Raw genomic sequence first — 17,785 nt, 5'->3', positions numbered from 1 at the left:
ATTCTGTTGTTATGCCCTAGCAAGAGAATTTCTCCCTGAAGGATCACTCTTAGGAATGTTTTGTTTTTTTTTTTAAGATTTATTTATTTATTTATTTGACAGAGAGAGAGAGAGAGAGAGAGAGAGCAAGCAGGGGGAGCGGCAGACAGAGGGAGAGGGAGAAGCAGGCTCCCAGCTGAGCAGGGAGCCCGACGTGGGGCTTGATCCCAGGACCCTGGTACTACGACCTGAGCCAAAGGCAGACGCTCAACTGGCTGAGCCACCCAGGCGCCTCAGGAATGTTCTTATAGTAGGATCCCAACCAGCAGCACAGCATCACCGGGGAGCTGGTTGGAGATACAGTATCTGCCCTATCCCAGACCCACCCCGAATCTGATCTGCATTGTAATAAGATCTCTAGGTGATTTGTTTGCACATTCAGGTTTGAAAAGCACTGCTCAAAATCACATATCCTATTGTTTTCTTCCGGTCTCTAATTCCAGAGTCTGCTCAGGTTTGTAAGCTCTGGCATCACGGAGCCTGAATCCTTGACAGCTGCTTCTGATCCTTCTGAGGGCAGAGGAGGAACCCCCAGCTCGCTCTGGGTACCCCTCCAGCTGACTGAGGACGTTCGGAGAAGGGATTCCCTCAGGGAGCCGCAACTCTGAGATGGATCCAAACCCTGGCTTGCTTCCTCCTCTGTCCCGGGCTTGCTCCCACCTGGCAGAACCCTGTGTGGAAGGTGAGAGAAGCCCAGCCCCTCGAGAGAAGGGCAGAGACTCCCCCTTTGCCTGGAGCCTAGGCCCAAGCTCCAGCTTTGCCGACCCTGACTGGTTTTGGGATGAGAACATCCAAGCAAAGAGGGCCAGGGTGGAGACCATCGTCCAAGGCATGTGCCTTACTCCTCACGCTCTGGCTCTGGTGCCAGGCAATGCCCGAGCCAGGGATGGTGCATGTTGCCCAGAGAAGGCCCGGGAGCGGAAGAGGAAGCAGAGCCTTCCCATGCAGCAAGGCCCCCTGAAGCCAGGCCCAGCTGGAGACCATGGCAGCAGGAAAGGGGGCCCTCGGGTAAGGGAACAGCTCCATCAGCTGAAGCAACGGCTAAGACATTTGCAAAAGCACATCCTGCAGGCTGCTGAGCCCAGGGACACAGCCCAGGACCCAGGAGGCTCCGAGACAGACAAGGGCCCTCTGAGTGTAAAGCAGAGGAAGGGCTATGGATCTAGGCCCTGGGCTATGGAGAGTGACCACTTCCAGGGTTCCCGTGGGGACCTCTCCGGGGAGGAAAACCACAGAGCTTCTGAGGCGGGCTACCAGTCTGAGGAGTCCAGGTTCCTTCCTTGTGGAGCGCGGGCTTTGCTGGAGATTCTGAGGAAAGAATTGACCGGGGCAATGTCCCAAGCTGTGGACTCAGTATTACAAAAGGTACTATTGGATCCACCAGGCCACCTGACTCAGCTGGGCAGAAGCTTCCAGGGGCTTGTGCCAGAGGGGAGAAGTGAGCCCTCACCTCCTGAGAGAGGTGCCTGTAAAGACCGATTTCCTTTGGCCACCTTGCCCAGGAGGGCCCAGCCACAGACTGCGGTGCCCTTGCAAACCCTATCACTGGCCAAGTCTCTGGATCCTCCTAGGTACCCTGCCTCTCTGAGGATGATCCCCAGACCCTGTCAGGGTCCCCCAGCAAACTGTCCTTTGACTGCGCCTTCCCACATCCAGGAAAATCAGATTCTTAGCCAGCTACTGGGCCACGGACCCAGTGGTCACTGGAGCAGCACCCTTCCCCACGACTCCTCTTCCCAAAGTCACCCCTCCTCAGAGTGTGCTCTGCGACCGTGGGGAGCCGTCCAACTGCGACCATCGGTCCTGAGCCAGCAGCAGCATGTCTTGCCCTTCCCTCCCCCCCGTTTGGAAAGACTGCCCCTTCTCCCCTCAGTGAAGATGGAACAGGGTGGCCTGCAGGCCGCCCCCGATGTGCGGTCCTTTCCTTCAGTCCACATATCCTTTACTGGTAACTGAAGTTCTCACCGCCGCAGCTCAGAGAAACGGGAAGTCTGGAAGGGGAGGGGAGGGGGGACAACTAACTCCAGGGCATTCAATCACTTTGCTTTCCCCATGGACTTCTTAACGTTGCCCCCAGGCCCTGCTTCCCTGTGGCTCATAGTTACGAGGTTCTGACAAGGTGGTGGCCCCATCCTGGGATTTAAGGCTGCTGGGAAGGTTCATTTACCTTCTTCTGTGACACACTGGATTCTACCACTACTGACTCTTTCCTTTGGGTCTGGAAGAGTTTTGTTTGTTTGTAAACTCAAAGGGGCTTCCAAAATATGATAAGTGCCCAATGGAAGGAAAAGCCCCATAACTTGGTTGTCAGCGGCCTGTATACCTAGGCAGAGAGGGTCAAAGGAATGAGCTCATCTGAAGCATGGCTCCCCAGTCTCTTGGCTCCGCAGGCAGAAAAGCCTCTGGATCCTCCTAGGTTGTCCGTGTAATTCACGGGGAAGCCATGAGGGACCAGAAACTTCGGAGGCAGATGGAAGAGAGGATGCTTTCCTGAGGGACTAGACCCAAGAGGCATCTGGGAAGGGTAAGAAGCCTTTAGTCTGAGGAACAGCTTCTAAGCTGCAGCTGAGAGGACTAGAGCTTGGGCGCTGGGAATCTGAAGGGGGAGGCCCCCATGGGGAAGGCCGTGGGGCCCAGGCAGGTCTGTAGTGATCTGGAATTTACTGCAGTCCTCAGGCAGACCCCACTCTCTCAAACAATGTTGCCCAGAGTAACTCTCCCTCAGGATATTAATGTTCATTAAGTTAGGAAAAAAGCAGCTTGGGTAAATACTAGATTATTTCTACTGGTTATTTAAATACTGGTTATTAAATACTGGTTATTTCTACTACTGGGTAGTTTGACCGGGAGACTTCTCAGAGCCTTTAACATGCTGATGTCCTATGTGAAGCTCTAAGGGGAGAAGGTCTGCAGCCTCAAAGGCACATGACCAAAGATCCTCTTCCAACAAGCATCCTTGCAAGACTAAAGTTCCTGACATTAGTTTGGATGTTGCTTTTTTAGCGAGCGGAGCTCACGCTGCTCCTTCTCATGGGCAGCCTATAACTGAGTCTCCAGAGGTCAGTGCGTCTGTGGAGCTGCCTATCCAGGGGGTGAACAGTGGTGTCCTTTGGGAAGCTGTATGAAGGGCGGCAGGACGGGGTGGGCCCTTGTGTCCTAAAGGCCACGAGCGCCCTCTTCTGGTCACAGGTGTTGGAAACACCCCTAAAGCTCGGGCACGGCCGCGTGCTGCCCAGGCCGGCAGGCAGGCCGCCGCTATAAAGCCAAGGCCAAGAACACCTCAGGGGCCACTACTGCTTCTCAGGCAGTAGGAAATCTTGGAGGTGTAGAGACAGATCGTCAGGAAAGCGCCCTGTGTGACAAAGGCTACCTGTCTGGACCTTTGGTAAGACGCCACTTGGTTAAAGTTGGGCAATGGTGGAAGAACCTAAGGGACTCAGTCCCCAAAGGTTCTCCGCTATACTTCCTTTGGCAGGAGCGTGCTGATATTTCTCGGGCACCTGCTGTGTGCGTAGCCCTGCTCCGTGAAATGAGGACTGGACTCAGAGAGCTTTGGGAGGTCTGGGGGCCCACCCACAGGGCTGGCTGCGTGGAATGATTTGGGGCCGCCAGGCAGCATCCTGGTTCCCCAGCTAGTCCCTCATTCCTGTTGCCTACACTCCAGCATTAGAGATGTGTTCCTGTGGGCAATGAGCGCCGCTAAGAGCAAGCTACTAAGAAGCGTAAAAGCACGTTCACATTCATACGACATCGGGCCAACAGGCGGAGCAGGTGCGGTGACCACACAGTAGGGGGCAGCACCTGCTGCGAGGCGTACCTTCTCTGTGGCCGGCAGGGAAGCCCCAGTTCCCGTGTACCGGTCCACCACCTCTTAGCCACAATTCTGAGACTCAAGAGCTCTGAAAATCCTTGTGATTTCTTCCCTCGAAGGCTGCTGGTAACGTTTTCGGTGGCAAAACCTGACCTACCCTGATTGGAGGCTATTTATCGACTATCCCACTTGGTGTAAATAGCCGCCCACTTGGCTGTGGAAATATGAGTGTATTGGATTACGGACTGCTCCCACAGCCCCTGCTCTGGCCATTAACTAACATATGGTAGATGCACCATGTGGCCATTATAAAATAACAAATTCTGAAATCTGAAGCCCCTTTGGCCCAGCGTTTCAGGGAAGGGGTTGTGGGCCTGTGTGACCTCACCGTCTTCAAGCCTCCACTCTAGATCAGGTATCTGAGAGGCAAGGACAGAGAAGAAAACTAATTTGCCAAAAGTCACAAGACAGACACATGCGGAGCCAGGATTCAAACCCAGGACCTGACTGCCAAGCACAAGCTTTAACTACTACGCTTACATTTTAGAAATGAGGCCCAGAGAAGGTAAGCGGCTTGCCCCTAATATGTGGCAAAATCAGTGTCTGAAACTGGGTCTTTGAACTCCGAAATCCAGTCGTCTTTCCACAGCATTTGTGAACCTTTAAGAAGGGTAAGAAGTGGGCCCAAGGAGGCAAGGGCAGGGGTGCTCTGGGTAGCAGCCTAGGTGCCAGGGTCGGTTATAACTGTAATCACTGGGCGTGGTCTCCTTTGGCTAAAGTGCTACGTGCTACTGAGAAGTCCTAATTGTCCTCAAGGTACAGCGCTCTGGCCTGAACTCCAAGGCTACTCTGTGTAAGGCTTCCCACCCAGCCCCAGGACTGTCCCTGGGATGCTATGCGCTCTCATGTAAGAATCTTGATTTCCCTCCCACGCTGCTGCTAGGCAGTCACACCACAGCTCCCTGCTCCTGTTACAGGAGAAGTGGTCTGTTTTCAGGTGAAGTATGGGTTGGAATATCATAGATTCAGGCCGACCGTCTAATCACTCATTCATCCTTTCAGCCAACAATCATTTATTGAGCACCTACTATGTTCCTAGCACTGGGCTAGACACGTGGAACACAAAGATGAAAAGATAAGGTCCTTGCCCTCAAGGAGCTCACAGTCTAAATGGGGAGACAAACATGCAGTAAAATTTCCAGTAAGGTCATTGCTACAACAGAGGTTTGTACAAAGAGCCTTGATAGCCCAGGGTAAGGAAGGCCTAATTCAGCAAGGAAGTAGTTCACAGAGGAGGGGTGTCCGAGCTGAGCTGGGAGGGGTGAGGGAGGGTTCTGCCAGGCACGCGGGGAGCAGGCACAACCGAGACGCCCAAGCAGACTGATCTGGTACTCAGGCTGGTTAGGGGCTTGTTGGCTTGAACGCTGCCAAGGGAGCTACGAGAACAGAATGGGGACCATCTGGTCGGCTCGTCTCATTTTACAGATGGGGAAACTGAGGCAGAGAAGAGGAAGGGGTTTTGAAATCTGGGACAGACCTGCCATCTCTTCCCATTCTATTCTGAAAGTGCACAAAGTACAACAAACCGTATTTGATGTCATATATGCCATAGAACATTTGCACATCAAAATGTTTTTTAAATTCTGAAAATTTACTGTACACATATGGTATTCAGCATCTGGAAAAAGCTTTTTTTTTTTTTTAGTTTTTTCAGTAAGCTCTCTAGGCCCACTGGGGGTCTTGAACTCAAGACCTCAAGATCAAGAGTCACATGTTCTACTGACTGAGCCAGCCAGGCACCCTAAGAAAAAGCTTATCTGATCACACTTGCTAGAGACAGAAAAATGGAATTAATACACCATTCAGCTAGAAAAAATAAAATAGAAACCGTAAGGAACAGGACAATTCATTCTTTGGATAAATTGATACAATTATTTGATAAACTGGTGTTAATTTTCCTTGACACTGAGATAAATCCAGGAGGGCCTAAATCCTGGTCACTTGAAGAAGGCCAAACTGATGTTTTTCTTCACACGCTACCCCAGCTCCAACCTCCTGAAGGCTTACTTCCCCGATGTCCAGGTAAAGTCATTCTTCACCTCTGAAAGCATCTGCAAAACTCCCAAGAGGCAGTGGGTTTTGGCCAGTGAGAGGCAAGTCCTAGGTCATCATATGTGCATGTCAGGTCCGCTTCGTGTTGCTGATGGAATCGGTACAATTTCCAGTTCTGGGCTGAGACTCTGCATGAATAACTTTGAGCCACGAAGGCTGGGTATCTGAATTTTAAGCTTTTGAGCTGTAGATATACCCAGAAACACATGGGGAGGGAAGGTGGCAGGGAGAGGGTAACATTAGTAAACGGCACCTTTGGCCTAGTGTTTTGTCTCTGCTGGGGAGACCATGAAAAAGAAAGAATATATAAAGAGTCGGACAGTGTCATGTTTATATTCAAAGTGCTGTACTTCAAAACTGACCGAAGGTGCATAGAGATCAAGCGTGACAATAAAGAAAGTCAAGCTCTCGGGGCGCCTGGGTGGCTCAGTCGTTAGGCGTCTGCCTTTAGCTCAGGTCGTGATCCCGGGGTCCTGGGATCGAGCCCCACATCGGGCTTCTTGCTCAGCAGGAGGCCTGCTTCTCCCTCTCCCGCTCCCTGCTGCTTGTGTTCCCTGTCTCGCTGTGTCTCTGTCAAATAAATAAACACTTAAAAAAAAAAAAAAAAAGGAAAGTCAAGCTCTGATGATTGGAACCAGACCTTGCCTGTTCCTTGTAAAGTTTCTGATGGCCTCCTCTACCCTGGGTGTTGGGATAGGGTGGCTAATACTTTGTATCTACACCTTTGTGTTTTCCAGATCTTTCCCTCATATTCAGTTGCTCAACTGACCCCTGCACCACACTCAGATTTCAATTCATTTTGCAACTCCAGGGTGGCAGTAAACTGCTCTCTACTCTACACCCTTAGCCCTTCCTTTTGCCCTTGACCTGGCAGAAGGCTCTGGGGCTGTCACGTAATCTGCCCAGGTGCAGCAGAAGCATCTGACCTTGACTCCAGACCCTCCCAAAGTCATACTAGACACCATGGAAGGCATTTCATGGGTTAAAAAAAAAGTCATAAATCCAGTATATCAAAAACAATATTTTCTAATAGACATCATAGCTAATTGAGATTTTTCTGTGTATAAGTGAATAGGCTAGGAAAACAGGTGTGGCTTTTTTAAAGAAAGCCCTTTTTGGGGCACCTATGTGGCTCAGTCAGTTAAGCATCCGACTCTTGATTTTAGCTCAGGTCATGATCTCAGGGTTGTGAGATTGAGACCGGGGTCAGGCTCCATGCTGGGCGTGGAGCCTGCTTAAGATTCTCTCTCTCCCTCTGCCCTGCCTACCCCCCCCCCCAAAAAAGAAAGCCCTTTTTAATGGTGGTTGAAGCCATCCTTATTAAGCCCTATGTTGAACTGGAAGCTGACAGTTCTGACTCTTAACACCTCATGGCAGACGTCTGACCTGATGGACCCTATTGTTTGTACAGTTCAACCGCTGCATAACCTCCCAGATGATCAAGTGGTTCAGCAACTTTCGTGAGTTTTATTACATCCAAATGGAGAAATTTGCCCGGCAAGCAATTTCAGATGGTGTCACAAATCCCAAGATGCTGGTGGTATTCCGTGACTCAGAACTTTTCCGAGCTCTCAATATGCACTATAACAAGGGAAATGATTTTGAGGTAAGACCATGTACTTGGGTCCCGTGAGGTCTGATGAGTGCCTTCCCTTCGTGATTGAGTTTTAGAAAAGACCCCCTTCTGTGTCTGTCCTTGAGTTGCTGAGAGCCAGGGCAGCCTGGGGCCAATGTCTGTATCACCCACAAAGACAAGACTCAACGCCTTCTCTGAGGCAACAGGTGGATGTCACAAGATGAATATACAGCCAGTCTGCATTCTGAAAGTGAAACAGAAGTTGACCAGATGTGCCATTTTAGATCCAATACTCTGCAAGGAAGAGGAAAATTCCATAGCTTGTTGACCTTTTCCCCTTAGTGCCAGGAGGCACACAACTAAATGCCTGGCTGTTGTAGCACCTAGACTTGGCCTCCGTTTTATGATTTCTGTTCATCGTTTGGTTCTTTATTCTCACTTGAACAGTTTTATCTGTGGGCTTTTCATGGCAAGTCACCTCAGATCCTTTCTTTCTGGAAATACTGAATAAACAGTACTCAAGCTTCTCCGTCCTTCCGGGATCTCTGTGAAGGCACACTGGTGGCACCTTAGAGGTAAAGCATCAGTAAAGTGTGAGCAAGTGGCCTAGGTGTCATGGGTGAGAACTCCTAATACAGACACACATTTCCTTGTGTGCAGCTGACAGCTCTGCTGGGCTGGCATCCCGTTCTGCAGGTCACTGACTACACTTCCCTCTCCTTGCCTTTCTCACTTGACCCAGATGCCTCCAAGAAAGGGAAGAACTGTTGGCATCTACCAGATGTTCTGTCAGAATATGTTTGGAAACCTGAGCTTCCTTTCTGAGGCTCGTGGGGTCAGGGCATGTGGATGGGGCAGGGCTGCCACATCTGTCCACGTGGGGTGGTCATGTGGCATGCAGTGGTGGCAAGCCGTGGGCCAGGCTGGATTTGGAGGACCTGTGGGACTCCCCATCACTTATGGTGCCAGTCTGAGTGAGGACCTGGAACATATTCTTGAGTCCCCCTTCCACCTCGTGCTTGGCTCTGGAAGCAGGAATGTTTCCAAGTCTTTGGATCCAACCCCAAAAGATGGTGGGATGAGGTACAACAGTTGTAAACTTGGGGGCCTGCCTTTCCACATTAGGCACTAAGGAAAAGAATACTAAAGACCTCCTTCGAACCACAAGTTTAATTTCAATCGGAGTCAGAGTTTCCCACTTACTAAAAACATCACCATTAGTAGATTCAGCTTTTCCTACAAAGGGAGTGTCCCTAATATGCTTTTTCCCAGGACTGTCTCATGGGTACCATCATTTTAAGGTTTGTATTTGATGAGAGAGCAGGGGATTCTTAGGGCAGAAATTGAGAGCCAGGAGAGTAGAGATGCTTTTATCAGCCCACTACCCAAGGAGCAGGCAACATCGAGGTCTGCACGGCGCCAGGGCTCCTTGGCCTCATGTCTTTTCTTTCTCTTGGGTCTCTTTGGGAATGCAGGTCCCAGACTGCTTCCTGGAAATTGCCAGCTTGACGTTGCAGGAGTTCTTCAGGGCTGTCTCCGCGGGGAAAGACTCAGATCCTTCCTGGAAGAAACCCATTTATAAAATTATTTCGAAACTGGACAGTGACATCCCAGAGATATTCAAATCTTCCAGCTATCCCCAGGAGCTGTTTCAGAATTAAGATCCCACAAAGTGAGGAGCAACTGGCCAGGGTTTCCTAGGTTTGTCTGAAATGGCAGTCAGTATAGCTGTAGTCATAGAAAAAGGGCATAAGGAGAAACTACCCCCCCCATAGGTACTATTACCACTTCTGATCATTTATTTCCTTCTTCAGAATCCTCAGAGTCTTAATCCTAACTATAAAACATATCAACCAAACATACTGGTGTGTTGGTAGTATATTATAAAAGGGACACAACAGTTTGGAATCAGAACTTAAATCTCCACTCCACTGTTTCCAGGTGTTGTGACCCTGGGAACTTGCCAGCATCTCTGTATCTATAAAGCCAGATTGTGAGGATTAAAAGATACTGTCCTAAAGTACTCTGTGAACTGTTACTCACTACACAAATGTTAGTTTTCTCTCCCCTTGGCTTTCAGATAAAGTTATCTCGTGTGTGTGTGTGTGTTATTTTCTTTTACAAATTGCTGGTTTTCGTTACCTATTTATCGAGCTCCACTTTGCTAGACACTTTCAAATACATTACCTTTAACCTTTTCACTCTCAAAAGTAGATATTCTCTTCATTTGAAAAATAACCAAACCCAAGTTTGAGAACTGTGAGGTAACATGCCAGAGTATGAGGCTAAGGCATTTGGGTCAGCAGGGATGGTCAGGAACATGGAGGAACCTAAGCCCTTCTGATGCCAGACTACATGTGGGACCACCTCATGCTGCTTTTCGTGATCTCAAACAGGCCACCGTCCCCAGGAAGCATCCAGCCCTGATGGGGCACTGTCATCTGACACCTCCTGCCAGTACTCAGGAATGCTTCATCCCCCAGGATTTCCACTGATCATGCCAGCATGCCCAAAGCAAACTTTCTGCCAGACTTGAGTGTTGCTGGTCATTCATTCATCTGCTGGGATTTTATCAGCGGGACAACCCAACTAGGCTCTAGAAGACCAGTGCAATTGATGCCCCAACCTCTTATGTGCAGAAGAAACTGAACTTCAGAGACTTGGAAGCTGGAAGGGGCCTCAGGGAATTATCTGGCCCACCGTGCTGAAGTTAGGAAGGAGGGAACTGAGGTCCAGACACTACACTTGCACAGCCTGTGCAGAGTCTCACAGATGATGAATGGAGTAACTGGGAGGAACGCAGCATCACACACAGAGAAACTGTCCCAGTCCATAAGAAGACCATAGGCCATGGTCAATCTTTCAGATTAAGGAATTCATGAAATCAACATTTTTTCCCCCTACTGGCCCAACACAAATTGTGACTTACTCTGAGCGTATAGGCAAGACCTGTGCCAAGCTGAGTAACTGCATCTGTCTTCTACACTGGTCAGGGCCACGTCTTGTAAGCACTGCAAAGGTGTGCAGGCTGGGGTAGGGGGCCACACAGAGCTCAGGGCCTGTCATTCTGATTTAAGGGATGTCTGTGACTTCATTAGCTTACTTCTTCCCCATCTACATAAAACAAGTTTCTATATTCAACTACCCCCACTTCCTTGACTTTTTGGGTGGGCTGGATCAGAGGCAATAAAAATCCCTAAATTATTGCTAGATGTATCAATATAAAAAGGTATGAAAAATGACTTTCTTTTGAATTTTCTCCTACTTCAAACAGCTGAGAAGAAAACCAAAACAGATGGATTCAGCCCAAACCAATCTTTTCAGGTTGCTTTAAGGTTATTTGTAAACATCCTTCAATACATCCGGTTGCACTCAGATGATCTTTGCCATATTTTCTCCCACAATGTTCCCTTCAAAAATGAAGCAATCTCCAAACCTAAGTTTAGAAGTAGGCGAGCACTGAGTATCCTGAGCAAGGGCAGTTGTCTATGGTTGGAGATGGCAGAAGAACCCACTATCCAGCATGGTATTACATAGCTCTTGAAGATATTCCTGGGAAACAATTCCAAGTTCACATGATTGTCTGATACAGAGCAGCCATTTTCTGTCCCAAACCTGAAATTCATTAGCGTGTGTTTGAAAGATTAAGCTAAGCCACCTCCAGGGCAGTGAACCTTGTCCCAGGGACCAATTAGATGAAATGTACAAGCTCAAATTGAAAACATTTGTGTACTACAGTCCTTCCAGGAAGTGTTCTCTAACCACTGACCTAAACACAGAAGAATGTATAAAAATACATGCTCTGCCAACACAAGAATTATAATTTTTTATATTTTTGTTTCTACCAAGTATTTCTCTGTTGGGAACACATTCTGAGCTGGTTGTTAAGTTTAGTTGTCATAACATTACCAAAGATCTGGCCTTTCTTTCCATTAAGGTATATGTGGGCACTATTTTCTCCCAAATTAGACATTTTCAAAGTCTGGTCAAACACTGCATAATTGTCTAATCCTTCGATGGTAGACAGAAGGACCTGGACTGTGGTTTATAATGATGGCACTATTAGGGAGTAAATGACCAATTAGTGACTAAAAGCAGGTAGTTAGTTGGTTATTGCATGCAGGAAAAAGGTCACTAGGAACCCTATTGCAAACATGGCTTCATATAGTATACACAGCTCCAAACCAGATTTGCACAGTGAGGACAAAGGCACTTCCTGGGCATATGCACGGTGCCTGAACTGTTTCCTTTCCATCCAAGGAAGGGCAAAGCATACAGGGCTGAGGGAACAAAGCCCTCTTTAATAAGATTCTGCACCTCAGCCCCTTCACTTTATGGAGGTCCATGGTCCACTCTAAAAAAAAAAAACCCTGTTGGGGCGCCTTGGGTGGCTCAGTCGTTAAGTGTCTGCCTTTGGCTCGGGTCATGATCCCAGCCAGGGTCCTGGGATTGAGCCCCGCATCGGGCTCCCTGCTCAGCGGGAAGCCTGCTTCTCCCTCTCCCACTCCCCCTGCTTGTGTTCCCTCTCTCGCTGTGTCTCTGTCAAATAAATAAGTACAATTTACCTTTTAAAAAAACAAAAAAAACCCGTCTTTGTTTTTAGTAACAAAATACAGAATCATCAGAAAAAAATAATTTAAAATAAGACTTCTACGGCATAACTTTATATGTACTTTAAGAAAATATTTCTTTTAAAATCCTTATAAAATTAGCTAAAATTATGGTAACAAGTTTCCTAAAGTCCTATATATTCTAGATTTTCATAATCTTTGATTCTAGCTCTTTTCTTTATAGTTTTGACTCTGCTCTGTAAAGCAGATCAAAAGTTTCATGATATATGCATTCAAAACAAAAGAGACATTTAAAAAACCCTTTGGTGTTTTTTATACACACTATTAGGCATTTGCATAGATGTCACATAATGCAAGATCATTTTCTCAGGACTGAGAAAATAGAAAAACAATAATGAAAGAGTGATGGGTAGGACAGAGATAAAGAACAGGCTGGCTAAAATAAGTTACAGTTCTATCAGGCTGATGATTAAATTAGGCACATTTAAATTCAAGGAGTGCTCTCCAATTCTTAATAATTGCTTCCGGGCTTGATGCTTTGGGGAGAACATAAGCTTGTGAAAATAGAGCAAATATACTACTTCTCATGAAAGTATAAACATATTCTTGGTCAGGTTTAAGTATATATAACACACACTGTAAAGAATCAGCTCTGATGACCTATTTCAGAGTATTAATAATACATGCTGTATCTCTGAGTTAGATGGTACTTACAATTAAAAAATATGTATAGTGCTCACCTGTGGAAAAAGATAATTCATGAGGAGTATTTTTCAGGGGTGCACAGTTCCTATCGACCAATAAGGAGCTCTCCCAGACTGTACAAATCTAAGTATGCAGGAGTTGCGTGCTCAGTCATAAAAACACCACCACCACCACAACCCCCAAGCCCCAGATGTTAGCTTCCCGAAGAAGGGAATGTCTGAGGAAACACTGAGCGCAGGCAGACACGATGAAAACAGAAAGAGGACACCCACCGTGAGCCCTACCCGCGCACACATCTCCCCACCCTCCGAGGAACCTGCCTCCTCCTTCACCAAGAGTCTCCGGGTGGCTCAGTTTCTCACAATCTCACCCCTTCACGCTCACAGACTTGTCTTGTTATTTACAAATTCTCCAGTCACCCCTCAAACACACGTCGGGTCCTAGTCTCCCCTTGAACCGTCCCTCCCCTCCATCTACTGATTTCTGTGGCTCAGACTCCTATTCCTTGATAACCACTTCTGGCCTGGAAAGTTAGCTTTGGGCGAGAATGCTGTCTACCCTAACCTTTTCCCCACCTTATCCTCAGGGATCTGATCTGTCGCCGCCCCCCCACCCCCGGCCCCCGCCAACCCCTTCACTTTCCTCTCCACCAATACCTTTCTTAAGAAGTACTGAAGTACTTCAGTTAAGTGCATGAGCCCTGGAGCCTGGTTTCATCCCGGATGAAACCAGGCTCAAGTACCTACCAGCTATGGATCTCTGCAAGTTACTCTCTTGGCCTCAGCTTTCCCATCTGTAAAATAGAGATAATAAAATAGTACCTACCTCACAGTACTGTTCAAAGGTTTAGGTAAAATAATACACGTGAAATTCTCCTGCCCATACCTAGTGCACAGTATGATGTTAGCTGTATTATTACTTAGCAGTCCTGAACTGTTAGCAAAGCTAGGAATTTGCACTGCTTTACAGTGGAAAAAGAATTCTTAGCTTAAGAACGGCACTGATGTATGACATTATGGATATAAGACATATTCTGAATTTTGTTTTTATTATAACCATGCAGTAAAATGCACAAATACCTGTGGTGACAGCATAAAGCAAAGCTTTAAACTGAGATGTTAATGTTTTCTGAAAGGGAAAGAAAATCCAGCTAAAAAAGCCTTGTGCTATAAAGTCTGTATGCATTCCCTCATTTACTCTGTAACAATCTCATGCTGATGTGTCTACTTGGCACCTGACACAACTACTATTGCTATTGGCTGGTTGGCTACTAAAGGCTTGTCTTTTATAGGCTGATACATTGCAGTCTGACACCCTCTTAACTATAAGCTTAGAGACTAATGCAGTATTTCTAAAATTATTCAATTTGCCATCTTTAACAACTGTTTTTGGGGGCTGTATCAATGTCCACTGAATAGGCTGTGTGGCTTGAATATTTTCTTGATTAACTCCTGTACAGTTGTTCAAAACATCTTTGCAGGTGTTCCACTCCTTAAAAAGTTGGATGGGTTTGTAGGGGGAGCATATACTGACACAACCATGCTTTCCCTCTCCTAACGTTTAAAATCTATGTTCAGGATCATATTTCCATAAAGGTAAGCTTGCTTCTTTATTGCAAATTATCTGGCCCCTTTTCTGTTGTGGTTTTTTTTTTTTTTCATTTTATAGTCATTAATGTTGATGATCTTCCTCCTCTGCTTTTTCATGAATGTGGGTTGGTGATTGTCTTTTTCAAAATATTTGACTCTTAATGTTTTTTGGCTACTCTGTTCCTAAATAAATTGACTTTTTCAAATCCAGTGTTATGAGACATTGGGATTACCAATTTGATGCTCTGCTGAATCTTACTATATTAAATCCTTAACAAAAACCCCACAATTATGCCTGGTGGCATGTATTCTTTATAAATACCCTAAAGCTGCTTTTGCCCAAGATTACTATTTTGATGTTTAGACACTTTAATTCTCATCACCTACCCCATGACTTCATCAGAGCCGAGCTTACTGGACCAACCAGAATTTTCCAACCAACCAACTCTAGAACTCTTCTCTCCTATAGAACTCTTGCTAAAAATGGTGTCAGAAATAGGAGTTTCCAAGAAAGACTGGGGTACAGGTATTAGAACAAAGCACACATATAAGTAGTTTTGCTAGACTGTAGATTTATCAGCAAATCCTGGGAACAAAAAGTTTAATGACACGGAATTTACATTCCTAAACACCTGAGTTTTGATATACTAGGTGCAAAGACAATTAAGATCCTCATGCCATGTAAATGGTACATAGGATTATGTATCCTTAAGCTTTGGAGACAGCAGTTACCTACAAAACATAAGTGAGGCGGAGTTTAATATATTGACAGTGCTGAGAAGCTGCTATTGACTCTTTCCATTTCTTTATTACAGAATCATACCTGTTCACTGCAAACACATCAGGGCATTTCTCCAGGGGGCAGTCTTCTGTTTCAGGAACTACACAAATGCACCATTTATTGAGCAAGTCTCAGATGTTCTAAAGCTTGGCAGAGAAGGAACTTTCTAGCATTCAGTCCATTGCTGTTGTGCCAGAATTGGTGGCTTTGCCCCCCAAACCAGTAACAGATTTTTACATTTGGGGGTATAAATTTATCATTTCACTTCCTTCACATAAAGTGTTGGTTTACCTCCTTAAAACACAGTCCTTGATAAATACACCTTTAATGATGATTACATAAAAAAAGAAAAGTCACTTTCTGTTGCAAAAACTAAGCTACCTACCTCCACAAAGCAGCAGTCCCCCAACATACGAAGTCCTGAACTCAAGCTGGTAATGGGACTGCAAGCAGTGATTCATTCCACACCCCTTAACAGTACTTCAAACCCCACGTGGAGCACAGTATCTTGACCACAGTGGTGTTACATGAAGCTATGCATGATAACATTGCACAGAACCAGACACACACACACACACATGAGTGCTCTTAAAACTAAAAATCTGAATAAGCTCTGTGGAGTAGTCCAATGTCAATTTCTTAGTTTTGAGACATCTCTGATTTATAGATGTCACCATAGGGGCAGACTTTGTTAAGGATGCATGAGAACTTCCCTGCACATTTTTTGTAACTTCCTATGAATCTATAATTATTTCAAGATACAAAGTTAAAAAAACAAACCACACACACATACACACACACGTGTAGAATCAGAATCTTTGATAGAGTTCTACTGAAAGCCTGATGTCTCCTAAGAAAGAAGCAAATAAAAGTCCACGCCACCATAAATGAATGCTTTTATAAGGACATTTAAAACCACAAATAACTAATTATCTTAAGTACCAAAGCAGGTTAATTTAATAAGGTACATTCTACCTTCTTGATTAAATATCAATTTTCATTTTGTTAGGGTTTATTTGGTTTTGTTCTGTGTACACAGATAATTAGAACTATCAGCTAATTCTGCTCTCCTCAGAATCTTCTGAGTCATAGAAAAATAGCTTGTCCCACCTACCCAATGCACTTGTCTTCTCATCTACAACTCCTCTACAAATCAATCTTCTCTAAACTTTCCAGTTTAAATAACATTGTACCACAACTCACTTCTGTTGTTAGGAACCTTCACCACAACTGGAAACTTTGTGGCTTGTTTTCAGGCCCAGGGGCACATATGTGTTTCACATTTAAATCTTGGCTTTATTTGCTCCCAGAAAGCCAGATTCTCCATGTGCCTCGACTGTTTCTTGTTTATCAAGCACCTTTGGAAATTGCATTAACTTTCAAGCTATATGGATTTTATTTGGCACTTAAGGAGTTTCATTAATTGTTACTGTTATTAACAAGTATCCTTCCAACAACTCCAACATCTTCCACACCTGCAAAGTACTAACAGACCAGGGCCTTTGGAAATTATGATTACTGAATTTACCTTTAGATAGAGATAGAATAAAATTAAACTTCTCCTTTAGCCCTCTGGTTCTCAAACCTGGCTGCACACTGGAATTACCTGGTGGGCTTTAAAATTACCAATGTGGGGGCACCTGGGTGGCTCAGTCAGTTAAGCATCTGCCTTTGGCTCAGGTCATGATCCTAGGACCCTGCATCAAGCCCCGCATTGGGCTCTCCACTCAGTGGGGAGCCTGCTTCTCCCTTTCCCTCTGCCTGCTGCTCTGCCTGCCTGTACTCTCTCTCTAATAAATAAATAAAATCTTAAAAAAAATAAAATCTTTAGGGCTAACTTACATTTAAAAAATAAAAATAGATATTACCAATGTGGGGGTGCCTAGCTGTCTCAGTCAGAACATATGACTCTTGATCTCAGGATCATGAGTTCAAGCCCCACATTCGGTGTAGACATTACTAAAAAATAAACTTTAAGGGATGCCTGGATGGCTCAATCAGTTAATTGTCTGACTTTGGCTTGGGTCACGATCTCAGGCTCCCGGGATGGAGCCCTGCATGGGGCTCCCTGCTCAGCAAGGAGTCTGCTTCTCCCTCTCCCTCTGCCTGCCGCTCCCCCCACTTGTGCTCTCTCAAATAATAAAATCTTAAAAAAAAACTTAAAAAACTTTCTTTTTTTTAAATTAATGATGCCTGAGTCCTACCTCTAGACTCTTAATTGTATGAGGTATATGTAGCTTGAGCCTTGGGAGTTTTAATAGATTCCCCAGGTAATTCTTAGATGTAAAGTTTTACAACTAACTGCTCCACCATAAAGCTTTTCACATGGAGCACTGTTTATATTTCGCTGTTCTTCCAAACATGCATACATAGAGTACTCCTATGTTCAACTGCTTATGGAATCTAAGCAATTATTCAACTAGAACCTTACCAATTCTTCGTTTAAGGCCACCATTGTCAATACGCTTCCCTGACAATAAACTTTAGGAATGCCTTCCAGAGAGTCCCTATCGACACACTCAGATTCACATCTAGTGAAAGCAGAAGGCTCTTATCAAAAACAGAACATCCTCAAAGTATATCCTCTAAAAAAAAAAAAAA

At 45.7% G+C, this 17,785-nt stretch overlaps 1 protein-coding gene across 2 annotated transcripts; it reads left to right on the top strand.

Annotated features, from left to right (window-relative positions):
• Positions 1–575: 575 nt before the first annotated feature.
• On the top strand, positions 576–9,259 carry PROX2 (prospero homeobox 2). Of its 2 annotated transcripts, XM_025869643.2 has the most exons (4): positions 576–1,974; positions 5,825–5,932; positions 7,374–7,568; positions 9,014–9,259. In XM_025869643.2, exons 1-4 carry the CDS (start codon positions 649–651, stop codon positions 9,197–9,199), a joined length of 1,815 nt encoding a protein of 604 aa, XP_025725428.1. In that variant the 5' UTR covers positions 576–648; the 3' UTR covers positions 9,200–9,259. The 2 variants fall into 2 exon arrangements, with proteins under 2 accessions (XP_025725428.1, XP_025725429.1); XM_025869644.2 differs by lacking the exon at positions 5,825–5,932 and having other exon boundaries at positions 576–1,404.
• The last annotated feature ends 8,526 nt before the right edge of the window (positions 9,260–17,785 follow it).

Source organism: Callorhinus ursinus, unplaced genomic scaffold (genome assembly GCF_003265705.2).
Source record: "Callorhinus ursinus isolate GAN/ISIS: 27379988/994484 unplaced genomic scaffold, GSC_fseal_2.0 scaffold8, whole genome shotgun sequence".
Lineage (NCBI taxonomy): Eukaryota > Metazoa > Chordata > Mammalia > Carnivora > Otariidae > Callorhinus > Callorhinus ursinus.
The sequence above is the reverse complement of the archived record's forward strand: the minus strand, read 5'-3'. Positions and strand labels throughout refer to the sequence as shown.